General features: G+C 39.0%; 1 protein-coding gene across 3 annotated transcripts in view; it reads right to left on the reverse strand.

Annotated features, from left to right (window-relative positions):
- Nucleotides 1-4,821: 4,821 nt before the first annotated feature.
- The window catches only part of LOC122886772 (acyl-coenzyme A thioesterase 11-like), a 34,068-nt gene continuing 19,107 nt past the window's right edge, over nucleotides 4,822-19,782 (reverse strand). For all 3 annotated transcript variants that reach the window (XM_044219352.1, XM_044219353.1, XM_044219354.1), the window contains 9 exons: nucleotides 18,421-18,540; nucleotides 18,102-18,240; nucleotides 15,363-15,418; nucleotides 11,883-11,949; nucleotides 8,758-8,841; nucleotides 8,516-8,649; nucleotides 5,902-6,069; nucleotides 5,674-5,800; nucleotides 4,822-5,585 (listed from right to left, as the gene is read on the reverse strand). In XM_044219352.1, the coding sequence (XP_044075287.1) occupies nucleotides 5,346-5,585; nucleotides 5,674-5,800; nucleotides 5,902-6,069; nucleotides 8,516-8,649; nucleotides 8,758-8,841; nucleotides 11,883-11,949; nucleotides 15,363-15,418; nucleotides 18,102-18,240; nucleotides 18,421-18,540 (1,135 nt within the window). In that variant the 3' untranslated portion in view covers nucleotides 4,822-5,345. The remainder of the gene's footprint in view (nucleotides 5,586-5,673; nucleotides 5,801-5,901; nucleotides 6,070-8,515; nucleotides 8,650-8,757; nucleotides 8,842-11,882; nucleotides 11,950-15,362; nucleotides 15,419-18,101; nucleotides 18,241-18,420; nucleotides 18,541-19,782) is intronic.

Genomic DNA, 19,782 nt, shown 5'->3' on the forward strand with positions numbered 1-19,782 from the left:
ATCTCACACACAGATAAACAACACATTCATTTTGGCCCCGTCAAAAATTTTAAAATGATTAATTCACAATCATAATAATTTTTTTAGGAAAAGTGATACTATTATTCCGCACCTTTCTAAAAGCTATGTGGACGTAATTTTTTTTTAAATATTCGTCTACATAAAAATGTTATCAATATAACCTTTAATGAAAAACAGGTGTTAGTGGCAGAGGAAACGCTTTTCTGTTTCTCATTTTCTTTATCTAAAGATTCTTTATCTTCTTTTTCTTATCTTTTCTTTATCTTTCTGTTTCTCATTTTCTTTTCTAAAAAATTGAATTGGATTGAGACATTTCAGTTGGGCCATACAACAAATGACTGACAGCTCCCTCCTTCACTCAGACAACAGTATGAACTTTTACTACAGCTGATTGTAAGAGCATTTTGAATATAGAAAAACATGGTGGCTGCTCTGGAAATGTCAAATTGCTCCTAAACTATCCACCTAAATCTGTTTCTGAATCCATCTGAGGTAAGAAAACATTATTGTTCTCAAGCACTTTTAACCAAAATGTTTCGAAACTGTGTTATTATTATTAACTAATTGTGTTGTTTTAACATTGAATTATGTTGTTTTAACTTTGAATTGTGTTGTATTAACTTCTGAATAATGTTGTTTTAACTTTGGATTGTGATGTTTTAACTTCTGTGTACAGCACCTTGAATCTACCTCTGTGTATGAAATGTGCTTTATAAATAAAACTGCCTTGCCTTAATTGAGCTCAGTGGATGTTTTCCAGATTTGAATCTCAAAGCAAAAACTAAGATGCTGTCTGCCTTTGCATTTCTATCATCTACTTAGTAGTTTTGTGCAGCTCTTATATTTCTATGTTCTATGAAGCATCATTGACTTCAACACCATAAATGTGCATTTGGATAAATAAGGCCTAATGTGTGTAAGTGTTCGCAGGACATCCTGCAGCTGCTTGGGCAAAGAGCTAATGTCCCCCGGGGTGTTAACCTGCAGATCCACACTCAGCAGCTTCTGGAAGCTTCTCTCAAACTGCTGCACTCAGCCTACAGCAGAGAGAAGCTCTACAGGCCTGTCTAGATCAGCATAGAGGGTTTATAGAGCACTGACAACACAAAGGTATGTAGTTTCTTCCAGTAGTTTTGCATGTTTCAGCCCATTTACTACAAAACATACATACATTACATCACAACTAACAATTTAGCAAACTGTGTTGTTTTGCTTTATCACATGAAACAGACATTCCATATGGACTACCACAAGGTTCTGTCCTGGGTCCATTACTGTTCATTCAGTATATGTTACCACTAGGGGTCATCCTCTGTAAGCACAGTATAGATTTTCACTGTTATGCAGATGACACCCAGTTTTTTATAGCTGTCGATTTTGATGACCTCCATTTACTCCCTTGAGTACTGCTTCTCTGATATCAATATATGGACGACCCAAAATTTCTTCAAGCTACATCAAGACTAAACAGAAGTCTTGGTTATTGGTCCAGAAGAGCACTGTGCCTTCAGTTTACCATACTGTCTCAGCACATTACACCTCAGGCAAGAAATCTGGGTGTTATCACTGAGGTTTCCCAAAACCTGTCTCCCACCCCCACCCCTTTCCCAAAACCTCTCTCTCTCTAAACTTCTTTCTCTCTCTCTCTCTCTCTCTCTCTCCCTCTCTCAAAACCTAATACGGCAGTGGCGGATGGCCGGCAAACATTGAGCCTGGTCCTGTCCAAGGTTTCTGCCTCTTAAAGCAAGTTTTTTCTTGCCACTGTCACCAAATGCTTGCTCATGGTGGGATTTGTTGGCTCTCTGTAAATAATATTATAAAGAGTACGGTCTAGACCTGCTCTATAGGAAAAGTTCAATGAGATAAATTCTGTTATGAATTAGCGCTATATAAATAAAATTGAATTGAATTGAATTGAACTTACAGTAGGTGTTACTTGTACATTATATAGTTAGATCTTTCGTTCCTCTCCATTTACTGAAAAAGAGGTGTGTTGGTATGTAGTCTTACCTGCAGTATTTTGGGATATTTAGTTTTTTTGTGCCTAAACCTAACCAGACCTTAACCACAGAGTTGTCACAACATAAAACATAATTATTCAACTGATAACGAGCATTTAATGTGCCGTTAAATGACTCACAAATTTTTTTAAATGTGATCAACATTGAAACGTAACTTAGAGATTGTGATGTAGGGAAACCTCCCTCGGGGCCAGAGTGAGTTAGGTCCCCTACCTCAATGTTAAATTACTTTTTCAATCAATACAAACAAACTGTAGAGTTCAATATGATAAAGGTTTAATGTAACTTCAAACAGAGTACATGTCTAAACTGAGTTGGGTCCCGGGAGCAACTGAATGGGCTTCAATGTGCATCTTCCATATATTATCCCTTAATCTTGCTCCTCCTCCTGTTAAATGGTAAATGGACTGTACTTGTATAATGCCTTTCTAGTCTTTCCAACTACTCACAGCGCTTCACACTACATATCACATTCATACACTGATGGCAGGTGCCAACTGCTCATCAGTTCAAAGAAACTAACTCATTCACACACCAGTCACTGAAGGCACAGCCCTCGGGAGCAATTTGGAGTTCAGTGTCTTGCCCAAGGACACTTCGACATGTGGGCTGGGGGAAGTCAGGATCGAACCGCTGACCTTAGATGACGACCTGCTCTACCACTAAGCCACAGCCACCCCGTGGGCCTTCAGTTATGCCCACCTCTCTTATGCTTCACCTGTCCACTTTTGACACTATTATTTCCTGTCCCCACAGCAGTTGTTTTAAAAACCTCTAGATGGCCTCCTATTCACATTAATTCTCATTTGATTCTTTCAGCTGTAGCTACTGCACAAAACAGCTGTTTCATTATTACATTGTGTGGTTTTAATCACAGAGCACCTTTCTTGCAGTCAGAAAGTGAACTTGTACTAAGATTATAGCAAAGGGGAAGCCATCTTGCCATTGTGTGCATCCATGCACATCGGTAACTCAACTTCCCTGGTTTGGGAAGGTCAGAGTGCCTTGTACACAATGGATACATCAATCATAGATACGCAGGAGTAGCACAGTCTGGCAGATACATTCACAACATAATTTATTACTACAGTTATGTAGCACTAAACATAGACAGATGGGAATGTCATCAGTTTTGCAGGTCATAAACCAAAGCATAGAGTAAAGTAGGCGATATGATAAATGGCCCACGGGTCCTTGAAATCCTTGAAAGATTGTGAATTTGAGGGAAATGAATGAAGACCATGAATATCTGTACCAAATTTCAAATCCATCCAATAGTCGTTGAGATATTTAAATTAACCAAAAATGTAAACCTCATGGTGTCGCTAGAGGAAAAGCTGGGGGATCACCAACGTCAATAGGACTCATCCTGTGGGAAACATGAATGTCTGTATCAAATTCTGTGCCAATCCATCAAGTAGATGTTGGAATATTTCACTGAATAAGTTAAAACTTTCAGCGTGAAGCTTGATGAAAAGTCAGGATGACCAAGGTCATTAGCATTTATCCAAGGCTCCGCTGCCATCGGCATGTGAGCGCGAATGGGTGAATGAGAGGCAAAATTGTAAAGTGCTTTGTCCATTAAGGTAGAAAAGTGCTACATAAATGCAGTCAATTTACTATTTATCCTCTGGCGGCCATGAATGTGTCTACAAAATTCAGTGGCAATCCATCACAAATAGTTGTGAAGATATTTCAGGCTGAACCACAAATGTCAACCTCATGGTAAGAAAAAAGTCAGGGGATCACCGCTGTTGTGGTGTGACTCTAAGGATGGCAATTTCAGTCAGTTGGTCAATCCAGCACCTTGGTCCAGAGTAAAATATCTCAACAATCAATCGACTAGTTTGATTGGCACAAAGTTTGGTACAGAGATTAATGCTAACTTTTTTCCTCTAGTGCCACCAGGACGTTGACATTTTTGTTTCAGAGTGAACTGTCTCAACTACTGGATGGGTTGCCATGACGTTTTGTACAGACATTCATGATCCCCTCAGTAGGAACTGTAATCACCTTGGTGAATTATGATTAAAAAAAATCGCACAAAGGACTTTGGCACGTATTGACATTTCAGAACAACAGAATAAATCCTTTTGATATTGGTTATTAAAGACAACAAATTTTGGTTTTATTTGGTTTTCTTTACAATGAGCATTACACCCTCACAGAGCTGCTACCATGGCTGTATACTAACCTTGTTAGTGTTTTAGGCTCTGTTGATGGAAATGTAGGTCAGTTGATACACCACTTTGGTCCAGACTGAAATATATCAGCCAATACATTTTGTACAGACACTTGTGGTGCCCCAGAGGATATACACTACTGATTTTGGTGACCCCCTGGCTTTTCCTCTAGCACCACCGGAGGGCTGACATTTGGCTTTTAGTGAAATGTCTCGACAACTTTTGGATTGACATGAAATTTTGTAAAGACATTCATGTCTCCCTCACTATGAACTGTAATACCTTTGGTGATCTCTCGACTTTTCATCTAGCACCATCATCAAGTCAAAATTAAAATTTGTCCAATACTTTGGTTTATGACCAAATACCTGCAAAACTAATGACATTCTCATCATCCTCAGCTGTACTTATTGTACTGTGTTTATTGCTATTTGCATATGTTAGCATGCTAACACGCCAATGTTAGCATTTATCTCAAAGCACTGCTGTGCTTCGTTACAGCCTCACAGAGCTTCTAGCATGGCGGTAGACTGTAATTACATTTTGTTGTGTAGTTTACCGTTAAGTTTTGATTGGAAGGACACAGAGCAAACATATTCTGTTAAAAACATTTTATTCAAAGTCTTATAAAAGTATTTAATGAAACACCAATGTGTTTATCAAAAGACAGGTGTTACCTTGTGCTACTTGCAGTCAGCAACTTCAGACAATTCTCTCACCACTTAATGCTATGGTTAGTGTTTATCCTTAATTAACCCCACGTTTCCTTTAAACCCCACACTTTGTTAGATTTACAATTAAATGAACATTTATCATAGATTTACAAACAGAATAATTCATATTGAATATGCCTTTAGTTTGAATTTAGTCTTTATTCTGAAATCAGAGCAATAAGTGTCTAAGGCATAGTTTTTTCTTTACTCACTTTATTGTGATCTTTAAAACTCTGACTTGTTTATTTGATTCTCTATTCTAATACCTTTGTTAAAAAGTTTTAATGCATCTTTTGTTCACTGCAAACACTTGTGAAAGTGTTAATTGTACCATGTTGTATAAACAGCAACTTGACCTCACTCTACACTGTGTGATGTAAACTGGCCTAGAAAGTACCACTGACTGTCTACAGCTGGGTGCTGTGGAGGGCCACTGACAGACTGACAGCTTCATTGTCATAGGTGGGACTGTCTGTATTCGTGGCCTGGTATTGGCCGGTTTGCTCCTCTGAGCCAGACTCCAGTCTGTTCCTGGTCAGGTATTGGCTGCAGGAGCAGAAGGTGTGGTAGAAAGAGGAGGAGAGGCCGGCAATATCTGTGGAGATGTAGGGAAGAACCTCTGGAGAAGCCTGGTTATAGTAACTGATCTGGAAAAAGATCCAAATAATAAAAGTTTGTTAATATTATATGTAAATATACAGCTGTTTAATCAGCTAAAATCGTTATTTGTCTTACCAGTGACATGTTGTTTTTGGTCTCCAGTATGGTAAATCCAGCACACAGAACCTCTCCTCTGTTATATCCTTCAGTAGGAGGGTGAGTGGGCAGGGACACTGAACGCAGAGCAATGACGTATGGATCTCTGAGGAGGAAAAAAACAAGTACCAACAGTAAATCCTGCAGGATAGAGGTGTATGACCTTTGACCTGTAATCGAGACCTTTCAGCCAGTCATTCTACTGACCCACTGCCACATGGCTTCCTCTTGGAAGCCAACAAGATGAAGTCCTGGAGAATCCCTTCTCCCTGATTGGCTGAAGTCGGGGAACCTACTCCACTGTGACGCACTGATGGGGTTACCACACGATACAAGAAGTCATCATCATCCACCTGGTGAATCAGCTCACATTTCCTGATTTAGGAAAGGACACAGATAGATGCTACTGATGAAGATGTTGATAGAAATGTAGCTTATTTGAAAATTTGAAATTCATTTCAAAAGTGAAGGAATATTGATTATATTGTTAAATGGATGGTTCCACATTTTGGAAAATACACTTATTCTCCTTCTTGCCAAGAGTTAGAAGAGAAGATTGATACCATTCATGTTTGTAAGATAAACATGGCGCTACAGCCAGCAGCCGGTTAGCATAGCTTACCATAAAGACTGGAAACAGGGGTTTAGTCCCAGACTATTTCTTGGCTGGGCACAGCCGCCTGACTCTATTTTAACATTAATATAGGAAAACATACCTCAACCCAGACACTGAATGTGTATAGATGACTTTTCACTCTGCCTTATCGCCTGAAACTTTAAATACTTTGTACTTCGTATTGGACTATCCATAAAAAGTGTGACCTGTGTTTCTATTTAGCTACACTCTTATAGCTGCCTGCCAAAAATCAGAGTCCAGACTAAACAAATAAGGCTATTTAGGCTCAGTAAACTGTGAACTTGGTGAGTTATCGCAAACAAAAAACATTTCCCATCCTAACAGGGGGCGTCACCAACTGGTCTGGAAACTGCTCTGCTCAGGACAGTAGAGCTCTATAGAAAGTGGGATCTACATCAGATCTACACCTCACACTGAACATTCCACAGAATTCCTACACTAGAAGGTGCAGAACCAGAGCAATTATGAAGGATCCTCACCACCCTAGCAATGGACTATTCAAGCTTTTATGCTCAGGCAAACTCCTCTGTAGCAACAAGAGAGACTCAGGAAGGTTCTCAGGATGGTGAACTCTGTCCTCTGATCTCTGCATATCCTTTGCCTTGTCTAACACACCTCTGTGAATCATTTGCACTGCCCTGCACATTGTATATATATATGTACATTTTACTTTTTTTTTTACATATGTTGATATTTTTTTATCATGACTTTTTTATCCTTTATATTTCTTTATTTAAATTTCTTTATTTAAAACTTTTAGCACAGCCTTAGGAGCACGCTACATTGCATTTCACTACAAATACACGTACTTGTGTATGTGACATAAACCTTTCAATCCTAAAATATGTTTACATTTAATTTAACCACCACCAAATATATGACACTAATCATAGCTGCATGCAGCAATACCAGAGGCCAATTAAAGTAAATTAAGCAGAGTATATTGCAGGACTTTAATCATGATAGGAGTGTAAAGTATCAGAGGCAGAATTAAAGAATGTTGTTATAGATATGTAATGAAAGCCTCCCACAGAAGGCACATGTCCCAAAAGGCGAAGGTTTATCAACTCTCTAGAAAAAAACTAAAATGATGATAGATTTCATTTATAAAAATGTCCATACTGTATTATCTTGACCTAAGGAATTTTAGGAGAAAATGTGGTTAGGTGAAACAGTCACTAGAAGGATTGTTGGTAATCTTCACACAGGAACCACAAAGTGAGAAACTTTGATTATGATTACGCAATGTATGCCTCACTTCCTTTTTCTTCATCTTTGTCACTGGCTACTTTCACACATGCTGCACAGATGAGCTTATCAATATCACATTGGATATAAATAACAGAGGCAGCTCACAGATGCTTCAGGTCATATCTGGGTAAAGTTTGGATCAGTCTTTGGATCAGCAAAAATGTGTTTTTGTCAGAACTCATATCAGTTTAACTGCCTGTAAGTGACCAGAGTATACAGTATTTGTTGACCTTATCTTGACCAAACAAAAGTTTACAGGATTAAAGGATTACAGTGAGCTGAAATTTTGTGTGATGGTGGCGCTACAGGTAATGTTGCATTGACCCCAAAGTGTATTCCTGCACTGGACTACCTTCTCTTAATGTGTTGTTTTTTGTAAAACCTGACCATCAGTTTAATGGGCTGCCACAGACTTTCACTGTAGAAGTCTACCATAATAAAAGGGTGCCTACATGCCTTTGATACTTGGCTTCCTAATGAGTTTACATGTAGCACTACTGCCCAGCACTGCCTTCATCACTTTTTAATTCAAAGTAACAACAACCTTTTAATGTAACATGACTTCCCAACTGGTCAAACCAGTGGTGCAATAGGTGCCTTAATTACATTTTCGGCATTTAACTGGCATTCAGACTTACAAGATAAACACAAGAGACAATAATTACGGAGCATAATGACCATGACTTCTGGACTAACATTTATCAGTAACATGTGGTTGTATATGATCTGTGGGTTTCCTAATTAATGAGTGTTGTGATTGGCAGCATACTTTCTTTTTCATTTAAGGACCTGAACTTCCACCTGTTTCCTCTAAAATCCTACCCTGAGCAGAATCTGTCATACAGTATACCCTGACCTTTATACATGCAGTGAAGACACAGTTTATTGAGCTTGAATTGAGTTTTGAAGTGTGTGTGTGTTCAAAAGCATTACTGATAATGTGTGTCCCAGTTCGGTCTGTTGCTCAGCTCAGCCAGCAGACAAGAGGCTCTGTGAGCAGGAACATCCACCTCTGATTCCACCCTGAAACTCAACATGGACTTCTGCTCCAGGATGTAAAGACGAACCTTGGAACACAGAATCACATGAATCATCAAGCTCCTCATGGGGAATAGGAAAAAAACTCTCATACATAACACAAAAAAACCCTCTTTCATGGAGAGAACAGCAGATACCTTGTCTTTCTCAGAGGTGAGGCGCCAGTTGTTTCTAGCAGCCAACATCTTCAGAGCTGAAACATTGTTAAAGCTCAGATACACCTGACAACACAAACACACACAAAACATATATATGCATTAGCAAACTAACACCTAAGGATGTACCCATAGCAGGAGATATCATTTGGACACTGAGCAATTATCAGAATCAGAAATACTTTATTGATCCCCGAGGGGAAACTTTGTTCCAGCAGCTCACTGTCACGTCAGTGCACACAGGAATAGAAGTACCAAGCAAAAAATATAATACACTATAATACAGGTCAGATAAATTAAGTGCCAGGTGAGTATAAGTATAAAATTAAAATGTGAGAAGTGAAGTGTGAAGTACAAGTGGGTTTACCAGTTGATGATAATAATACGGAATAAAGTAATAGTGCATGAACTGCCAAGATAAGTGTAGCTATTAAGATTATAATGAGACGGAGGATATTGCACAGCAGTAATATAGGTATGAATAAATATCAATATCAATAAATAGGGAATTTTAAACTGAAAAACTGATTGTATATTGCACAGGAGTATTAACACAGAATATTGCACAGTTATTATTAAGTATTGCAGAGATGTTAATGATCAATGTCCAGTTTAGTGACTTAGGGTCATACAGACTGACACTTAGAGGGAGGAGTTAAAGAGTCTGATGGCCACAGGCAGGAATGACTTCCTGTGGCGCTCTGTGGTGCATTGTGGGGGGATGAGTCTTCCGCTGAAGGTGCTCCTTTGTTTGACCAGCACGTCATGGAGTGGGTGGGAGACACTGTCCAAGATGGCGTGTAGTTTGGCCAGCATCCTCCTCTCTGTCACCAGCGCCAGAGAGTCCAGCTCCACCCCCACAATGTCACTGGCCTTACGGATCAGTTTGTTGAGCCTGTTAGCGTCCGCTACCCTCAGCCTGCTGCCCCAGCATGCAACAGCATACAGGACAGCACTAGCCACCAGTTCTACTGTATGTTTCCTCTGATCTGGCTTTGCTCAAGAGCACATAAGCAGTGTTTATAAGAATATATGAAGGACCATTAGCACAACATATTCTGACAGCCATCTGATGAAAACCACAAAATTCTCCCCAAAAAAGTGACAACCTCGTTTTTCATATTAGCCTAGTACTGAATTCATTTGTATATTTGTCTTATAAGTATGACAATTCTGCCACACCAGTTTATTTTCGTTTTACAAATCAAATACACTTTACATTACATTACTGATATCCATTTTCCAAACTATTTCATTTTTTTTATTCTTTAAACATGTCTTCCTCATTTTCAGGCAGCCATTGATTTTAATTAATTTCTGCCTGAGACTTGACACTTTCTGAAAATCGTTAATCCATCAGTCAACATAATGTCTGTTTTTAGTGCTGTAAAAGTGTAATACAGTGTAGATTTTCCAAATAAGTCTGATAGTATTTCGACATACTGCAATGAAACAACATTCTTTAGAAAAGCGAAAAGCTTTGTTCACTTAGATAATGATCTCAATAATACGTCTTCAAGTTGAATTTTATACAGTACTTAAATGAAATCAATCAAATCAAAAGCGCGTTACATGAACTAAAACTCTATCACAGGCTTTGAAAATGTTTAGTAGTAATATGAAGCATATATGAATTGCACTAAATAGAAAAACTTGTATGGTCCTTGAAACATGAATCATTAATACTGCTCTCTCAAATATTCCAATGACCTTTGTCCATGGTAGCTTCGTTTATAGTGACTTGACTGAGTAAATAATTTAATACAGACATACAAGTTGACTGTGTTATCAGTAGTGATTTCCATGTTTATCTAAATGTTGATAAAGCAGGTGTTGGTGAAACAGTATCTTACTGTATGATCTCAGATTAGTGAATATAATGCCCCCTAATATTCCCTCAAACTAATTCCTTCAAACTAATTATTGTTTTGTACATGATACACAAATCTAAGGAAACAGCAGGTCATTAGTGTGACTGACATTTTTTATGATTGTTTTGGCTTTTGAATTGAAAAATGAAAGACATTACAGTGCGTATGTGGAAAACACGGTATCAACAATGTGTCAAGTACTTCCGCTTAGTAGTTCACTCATTTCATGTGCCACCTTACACAAGTGCCACAAGGCTGCAGGTGCATTAAGTAACGAACAGCAAATTACTTTTTTCTTTCTTTTGAGAGAGAGCTAGAGAAGGATCGAGAGAGAGACAGAGAGAGAGAGAGAGCTGATGACCTACACACACTCTCTCTCTCTCATTAAAAAAATGCAGTGTTTAGTTTTCACTTTTTGTATTTGTATTTTAACTGCAAGTCTACAATTTATTATTAGTAGTAGTATCCCATCTTACTTATCTGTACATATTTTAATATCACAATTCTGTTTATGTATATTTTTATTTTACACATGCTTTGGCACTGTTAACATCTGTTTCCCATGCCAATAAAGCCCAACTGAATTGAATTGAATTTAGAGAACATATTAGGTGAGTAAGTACTCTCTTCGTAGTGATGGTAGGACTAGTCGTCATTTGCAGATCGTGGTGATGAAAAGGTTCACAAACCTGAATGGGGGAGTTCAGGTAGGTGGTTGCCAGAAGGACTGGCTGGGATTACCAATAGTTCATTCTAAGCGAGATTGAGGTGAAGATGGTGTTACATCATCCATTATAAGATATCAGTGAGGCAGGCTTAGACAGTAGGGTTGTCTGACGGGAAGAACAGATAGAGCTGGGTATCATTAGCATAGCAATGGTGTTGGTTTTTGGCTGATTTTCGATACCCATTACTAGTGACATGATTGACCAGTTGGTGTAGTGGAGGTCAGTAAACAAAGCTGTGCCAAAAATCTCAAAGTTCAGCCTGTAAACTGGTGCGTACAGCAGCAATATAAGCCAATGCAAGCAAATGGAGATGTTTTGCCTGTGAGGATGGGATGATTTCAGTTTGTTTTTAAAAATTTTCTGCCTTAAATGTAGTCTGGCACTCTCTCCATGCCTCCATTCCTCTCCAAATGTGACCATTTGGACCAAAATGAGCTGCCATTCATGTGTTATTCACAGCACATGCAATTGTTACTAGACTTGAGTGATTCCTGAACTTTCTCCTCACCTGGTTTCTGGGGTCCCAGGGTACAGACAGAGGGACTTCACCCTGCTTGCGGGAAATGATGTACCTTCTGAAAACAACAAAAGAAGAGCAATTAGAGGAAGTTACTGTTTAAATATACTGTCAAGTGAACAACACAACACGATTACATTAAAACTGTGGGGTTACATGGTCCTATTAATCTCAAATAAAATCTTGGTCATTGACATTACAGTACCCCTTAGTAAAACGGAAATGAAAACCACAATTATGCATAAGTTGAAAGAAAGGTGGCAAAAGCAGTGGGAAGAAGAGAACAGGAAGGTGGTTATAAAACATTAAAAAAAAGTAGGTATGATGAGAAAAACGGGGAGAACCAGGAAAGAGGAAACAAAAATTACAAAGACTCTCCAGTTGATCCAGAATGGAAGAGAGATCATATTTCTCCAATATTAGCTTCTCTGCACTGGCTCCCTGTAAAATCCAGAGTAGAATTTAAAATCCTTCTCCTCACCTACATAGCTCTTAATGGTCAGGCACCATCGTATCTTAAAGAGCTCATAATACCGTATTATACCCATAGTTTTGTGCTTTCTCGTCTCTCGTCTCTCTCCTCTCTCCTCTCTCCTGTCACTTTTAGCAGGTATTTCTACCTCCAGAGCTGCAGAGACTGGATCTGTGGTTGTGGGCCACCTGCTGCCCCGTGTTCCTGCTCGACAACTGCGACTACAGTTGTTGTTATTGGCTCTGTTACTATTATTGTCATTATTCCTATGACTGTCATTCCTATTATTATTCATTTATTAATATTAATATTACCACTACCATTACATTATTACTATTTTATTATTTGCATTGTGCCACTAATTAATTTAATCATTAATTTAGCAGCTAGCAATGGCTTCTCTCTATCCCTCTCACTCTTGTGCTCGATTTGTAAAATGTTTAGCTATTCCTCTGCCTCCTTTAGTGATAATGGTACATATAATAAATGTAGTTTATTTGTGACATTGGAGGCGAGGGTTAGTGAATTGGAAACGCGGTTCCGCACCATGGGAACTCAATCGTTAGCTGCTGTAGTTAGCCAGCCCCCAGTAGCCGGTGCGGACCGACCAAAGGTAGCTCCTGTTAGCCGTCCCCCAGCAGCTCCTGAGCAGCTGGGAAACCAGGGATGCTGGGAGACTGCCCAAAGGAAGCATAGCCCTAAGCAGAAGCCCACAGTTCACCACCTACCTGTTCACGTTTCTAACAAGTTCTCCCCACTCAGCGACACACCCACTGAAAAACCAACTCTGATTATTGGCAGCTCCATTTTGAGAAATGTGAAGTTAGCAACACCAGCGACCATAGTCAAATGTATTCCTGGGGCCAGAGCGGGCAACATTAAATCCTATTTAAAACTGCTGGCTAAGGATAAGCGTAAATGCGGTAAGATTGTTATTCACATCAGTGGTAACCACTCCCGATTACGCCAATCGGAGGTCACTAAAGTTAATGTTGAGTCTGTGTGCACATAAGCAAAGACAATGTCGAACTCCGTAGTTTTCTCTGTGCCCCTTCCAAAACTGACCAGTGATGACATGTTTAGCTACATGTCTTCATTCCGCTGCTGGCTGTCGAGGTGGCGTCCAGCAAACGATGTGGGCTTTGAAAATAATTGACAGATTTTCTAGGGAAGACCTGGTCTGATTAGGAGAGACGGCATTCATCCCAGTTTGGATGGAGCAGCTCTCATATCCAGAAATTTGGCTGAGTTTATTAGTGGACCAAAACCATGATAACTCAAAGTTGAGACCAGGAGGCAGAGTTGCAGTCCTACACACCAAAAACTCCTTCGTGATGGCGTCAGCCCGCCGACAATCAATCAAAAGTTAACAGAAGAGGAGTTATACATAAAAACCTAAACAAAATTACCACTGCTGAAATAGCACAACAAAATAGGAGAATTAAATGTGGACTCTTAAACATCAGATCTCTGTCAACTAAAGCTGTACTAGTGAACGATTTAATATCAGATTATCATATTGACTTATTTTGTCTTACTGAAACCTGGCTGGGTCATGAAGAATATGTTAGCCAAAATCCGCCCAGTCATATTAGTACTCATATTCCTCGAGGCACTAGCCGAGGAGGTGGAGTTGCAACCATCTTCGATTCAAGACTATTAATCAACCCTAAACCTAAACAAAATAATAACTCATTCGAAAGACTTGTTCTAAGTCTTATTATAAATTTTTATCTGAATTCTTTAGTCCTTTTAAACATAAATTATTGTAGGTGATTTTTAATATTCATGTGGACGTTGAAAATGATAGCCTTAGTACTGCGTTTATCTCATTATTAGATTTGATTGGCTTCTCTCAGAGTGTACATAAACCCACTCACTGTTTTAACCACACCCTCGACCTTGTTCTGGTATATGGTACTGAAATTTAACATTTAATCGTCTTTCCACAGAATGCTTTTTTATCGGACCATTATTTAATAACTTTTGAACTGCTATTATTGGACTACACGCTATTAGGCAAAAACTCCTACTCTGATAGTGCTGTAGCTAAATTTAAGGAAGTGATTCCATCTGAATCTCATTTAGTCTGGCAGGATAGTCTTAAAACATATAGGAAAGCCCTCTGTAATGCCAGAGCAGCCTACTACTCATCATTAATAGAGGGGAAAAAACAAAACAACCCCAGGTTTCTTTTCAGCACTGTAGCCAGGCTGAAAGAGAGTCACAGTTCTATTGAGCCATGTATTCCTATAGCCCTCAGTAGTAATGACTTCATGAGCTTCTTTAATGATAAAATTTTAACTATTAGAGACATAATTCATCACGTCCTGCCCTCAGCCGGTACCGATTTATCTTCAAACACAGGAACCTTAGAAACAGCTGTAAAACCTGATATATATTTAGACTGCTTTTCTCCTATCGACCGTCTTCACCTAACTTCAAAGAGATCTTCATCTAAGCCATCAACCTGTCTCTTAGACCCCATTCCAACTAGGCTCCTTAAAGAAGTTTTACCCTTAGCTAGCACTTCTTTACTGGATATGATCAATCTGTCTTTATTAACAGGCTATGTCCCACAGTCTTTTAAAATAGCTATAATTAAACCTCTTCTTAAAAAGCCCACTCTTGATTCAGAACTGGGTGAACTAATGTCAGAACTGGGTGATAAATCTACTGAAACTGTCTACCATGGGCTCAAAGTTTGATACTGAGGTATAACATGGAATTTTTGACCACTAGTGGGGGTGTAGATCAATGTTTAAATGTTTCATACATGCCTTTAGCATGAGGGGTGGTGTGATACACATTTTTATACACTGCAGAAGGCTGAATTTCATATTGACATTTCTGTAGCTTGAGCTCTTGCCTGAAAATCCCTCTTATTTTTAGTCCAAATAAACTGAAAATATCATTCAAACTATCACTTCTGGCACACAGAAGTGGATCTAAAAGCTAAGAAAGTATGTGCTTTTCACAGGAATAGGCAGATAGGTTACCTGTCCAATCTGATCTTCTTCCTGGCTATGGCTTCTTGAAACCGCCTCTCCCCTTCCTGTAAATGAAAGACACAGAGAAATTTTATTTATTTATTTTAAACACCTCAAATCATCTATCCATTTACACTAATTAAAGCATGCAATAATGTTGTTTCAATTAAAGGTGCTACATGTAGCATTTTTAGACATTGCTATGTTATCAAATTAAAGGCATACTTTTGCACTTCCATAAATTTGGGGGACTCATAAGAGATGGATATAAAAAAGAATGGTCAAAATGTGTGCAGCAGAGGTCAAGATATCTAGACTTTTAGTGCTTACTATGGGGCAAGCTCCCAAAACGCTGGAACAACGCAATAGCATCTTTTAGAAACTCCCAGACTGGAAACGTCTTCACAACTCAACACACCGGTTCGTAACGCAGATTTTCTGTTATAAATCTAAAGTCTCTAAGCCTGAGCTGAGACAACCCTGATGACATCCTCTTGTCACAGTGGATGGTCCTCCTCAGACAAAGGTTTTCTCCTTGGTTTTGTTACAGTGGCAAAATGCTGTTTTTAGTGGCCTTCTATTCAATTCAGTTTTATTTATATAACGCCAATTCATAACAGAAGTTATCTCATTGCACTTTTCCTATAGAGCAGGTCTAGACCGAACTCTTTATAATATTATTTACAGAGACCCAACAAATCCCACCACGAGCAAGCATTTAGTAACAGTGGCAAGAAAAAAACTTGCTTTTAAGGGCAGAAACCTCTTCCCAGTGTGACTCATACAGTACATGCAGGAGTAGGACACTGTGATAAGAGCTGCTTCAATGAACACAAAGACGGTCCTTCAAAGGGTTTATGAGTGATGACATTTTTCCTCCAACAGTCTTCCTTCAAGTCAAGTTTATAGCTCTGGTCTTTGTTCAGCCAGGCCTTCACACCTCTCCAATCCCAGCTCTGGAAAACTTGTGTTAGAGGTTACATGGGGGCAACTTAAACGCTAATATGACTGCAGTTTATAACTGTAACAGCTGGGAAATGATTAGCCATGTAAAGTATACTGTAGCATTTTTGGGTGGTGGCGACTAACATATTCAATCTATCAGTTGTTGTAATTGCAGTAGTAACAGTTTGTCAGTTTCTGAATATTAGAAAACACTGACCCCACCTTTTCCCACTGTTTTAAAGGAGTTTTTCACCTATTACATACTGTCCAACAGGACTTTTGTTTTTGACAGTATAGCCTTGTGCCCACCAAAAGTGCTCTGCCTGAAGAACGCACACGCCAACCTAGCTAATAAGGGGTTAAAAGCCTTGACCAGCAAGTATGACAAAAAGTCTTCAAAAGTTGCAACCTAATGTTTTAGATTTTGGATGTTTAAATTAGTTTGTTCTGGCTATACTAATAATTAGTTAATTTGTAAATTAATTATTTTTTTCAAAACAAGGTGCATTAGGTCTGCCGTTAAGCTAGCTAGAGCTAGAATCAAAGCTCTACTCCTGATAAAAGACTTAAAGCTGCACTAAAAAATATTTCTATATTAACAATGGATCAAATGACTAATGCAAAATGGTTCATGTGACAAACCCATAGAGAATGTTTTTCATTGTTTTGGGGCATTTTATTCCTTTGTTGGAAAACAACAGCAGAGAGATGACAGGAAATAAGGGGAAATAGCAATGGGGAATGACATGCAACAAAGTTCCCTGGCAGGATGCAAATCAGCTTTACTGTTTTGGTTCAGTCTCACCACTCTCATCAACCTCATTTCCAGCAGCAGCAGGCAGCTGTTTGCAGTGAAAAAGCTCTAATAAACCCTAGAGCTACACTACCTGTCCAGTACCAAACAGCACACAGAACATAGTGGAGCATTTAGCAGCTAAAGACCCAGATATTTCCCTCAGGAGAGACCAAACCAGTGCTCAAAGATAATAAATATTGGACTCAAATTCATCAGGTGGACACAAACACAACTCCAATGGAATGCTAATGTTGTTCCATGTCTGCTGGATGTTTAAATAGATAACTGTCTGCTTATAAGTTCACCACAACAACTTTATAAGGTGATAATATGTCAATTTTGTGGCCAAAAATTAATGCAGCTTTAATGTCTCTCTAGAAAGTGTGGAGGAAAAACAGAACACTGAACACTGGCAGGGAAACATGTATTTATTTTACCCTTATCTCCCTGTGCCAGGCAACAACAAAACTGTTACCATTTTAACAATATAATCTCTGTCCACATATGGTTAAATATTGTAAAATGAACTGTGCTTGATTTAAAAAGACAATAAATTGCTTACTGATTTTGTTATTAATATGATGTTTATTTGGTAAATTTATGAGACTTTAATTCCAAACCATGCAGTGTCCATAGTATGAATAAATGAAGGAAAATAACAGACATGATGGAAGACATGGCACCGTGCAAAGAGGTAACAAATGTTGGTTGCCTCTGCCTTGTTTGTTATTTTTGTATGTCAGGACACCTTGTCGTGTATTATCACTTACTTAGTGTCAGCTGAAGATGGTCATATTTCATGCTACCTCAAAAAACTGCCCTTACAATATAGTAATAGATAAAACAAATTGCTGTGCAACAATTTAACAATACAGTGTTTTTATGATATAGACAATAATGAATGGTGATTTGTTATTTCTGTAATACCATACTGAATCAGAACATAATGTGTATAAAACAACCTGTGGTGTAATTATCAGCAGTTCTAATTCTGTTGACTAACTCACCAGCGGTTCGGGTCGTATCCTTGGTAACATACATGGCTTGCCGTGGTCGTCAAGCACCTCAAACGTCATGAAAGCAGAGTTTATGTGTCGGTTAGGCCCCTCCTCCTGGTAGGCCTCTGCACGCACCCCCACCTCAATGCTGCAGGACACACGTCAAATCCATTTCATCCAGTCTTTCTTACAACTTCTTTTTCTTTGCCGTACCCTTTTAATACTGAGCTGTAATCACGACCTGCTTTCCTGACAAAGATGAGTCAAGTTTTATCTTATCTGATCTTATCTTCTGTATCTGTATGGCTGATTCTGGACATATTGATACCTGTTTTTGAAGGCGTTGTTGACTATGGCCCTAAGCAGCAGTCTGTCGCCAATCTGAGAAGGACCCCTGAAGGTGAACATATCAATGGTCCGCAGAGTTGGGTGAGCCTGACACAGACGACTGCATAGAGAAAGAGAGAGATTATACAATAAGAAAAACAATGAAAGAGACGATTTTGGAGCTACAGTGTTTCCCTCAGAGACTTGCAAGAATAAATGTGTTTGTGTGTTAACATAAAAATAGATCCAAGGATAGTTGTAGGCTGATACCAGTACTAATGTTTTAGATCTATGTTTTAGACTGGACCTTTAATACCACTCATTCGAAAGCCTTGTTCTAAGTCTTTGACACCCCACCTGGAAAACACGGTGAGCCAGTTCTATTTGTTATAGTTTACCGCGCTCCTGGTCCTTATTCTAAATTTTTATCTGAATTCTTTAGTCCTTTTAAACAGATAAATTATTGTAGGTGATTTTTAATATTCATGTGGACATTGATAATGATAGCTTTAGTACTGTGTTCATCTCATTATTAGATTTGACTGGCTTCTGTCAGAGTGTACATAAACCCGCTCACTGTTTTAACCACACCCTCTGTCAGGGAGCCAACACAGACACAACCAGCTCCACCCACTGCAATCAACAGATCCCACTCACCTGAGTACTGATATCACACACCCGCCACCAATCACCACCCTACACTATAAAGCCACACTCCCCCGGTTCACTCACTGTCTGGTCTCAAACCTACTATGTGGTTCAACCCGACTGAATTCACTCCTGAAGATTCCCCGTGGACTTTGGACTCCCGTCAGCGTGCATGTGTGTGCGCGTGTCTCCTGCTCCCCGTCTCATCCAGTGTACAGAACGGACTACTCCAAACAGATAAGACTCAATAGACATTCCTAGCTCCTGCCCACCTTATCCACTGTATTTGCTTTACCTAATTTCAGTCCCTCCCAAATTGACCATCTTCTTGATAGTGCTACAGGCTCACTGCTGGAACCAACTAAGCTGGTTTAAATCCTATCTATCAGATCGATCTCAGTTTGTACATGTTAACTATGAATCCTCCGTGCACGCCAAAGTTAGTCATGGAGTTCCATAAGGTTTTGTGCTTGGACCAATTCTATTCAACTTATATATGCTTCCTTTAGGCAATATTATTAGGAAACTCTCCATAAACTTTCATTGTTATGCAGATGATTCCCAATTATATCTATTGATCAAGCCAGATGAATCTAATCAGTTACACTAAAGCTAAACTTCAAGCATGCCTTAAGGACATAAAAACCTGGATGACCTGCAAGAATGGGTGCCAGAGCCTTCAATTATCAAGCTCCTCTCCTGTGGAATCAGATCC

This window comes from Siniperca chuatsi, linkage group LG13 (assembly GCF_020085105.1).
Source record: "Siniperca chuatsi isolate FFG_IHB_CAS linkage group LG13, ASM2008510v1, whole genome shotgun sequence".
NCBI lineage: Eukaryota > Metazoa > Chordata > Actinopteri > Centrarchiformes > Sinipercidae > Siniperca > Siniperca chuatsi.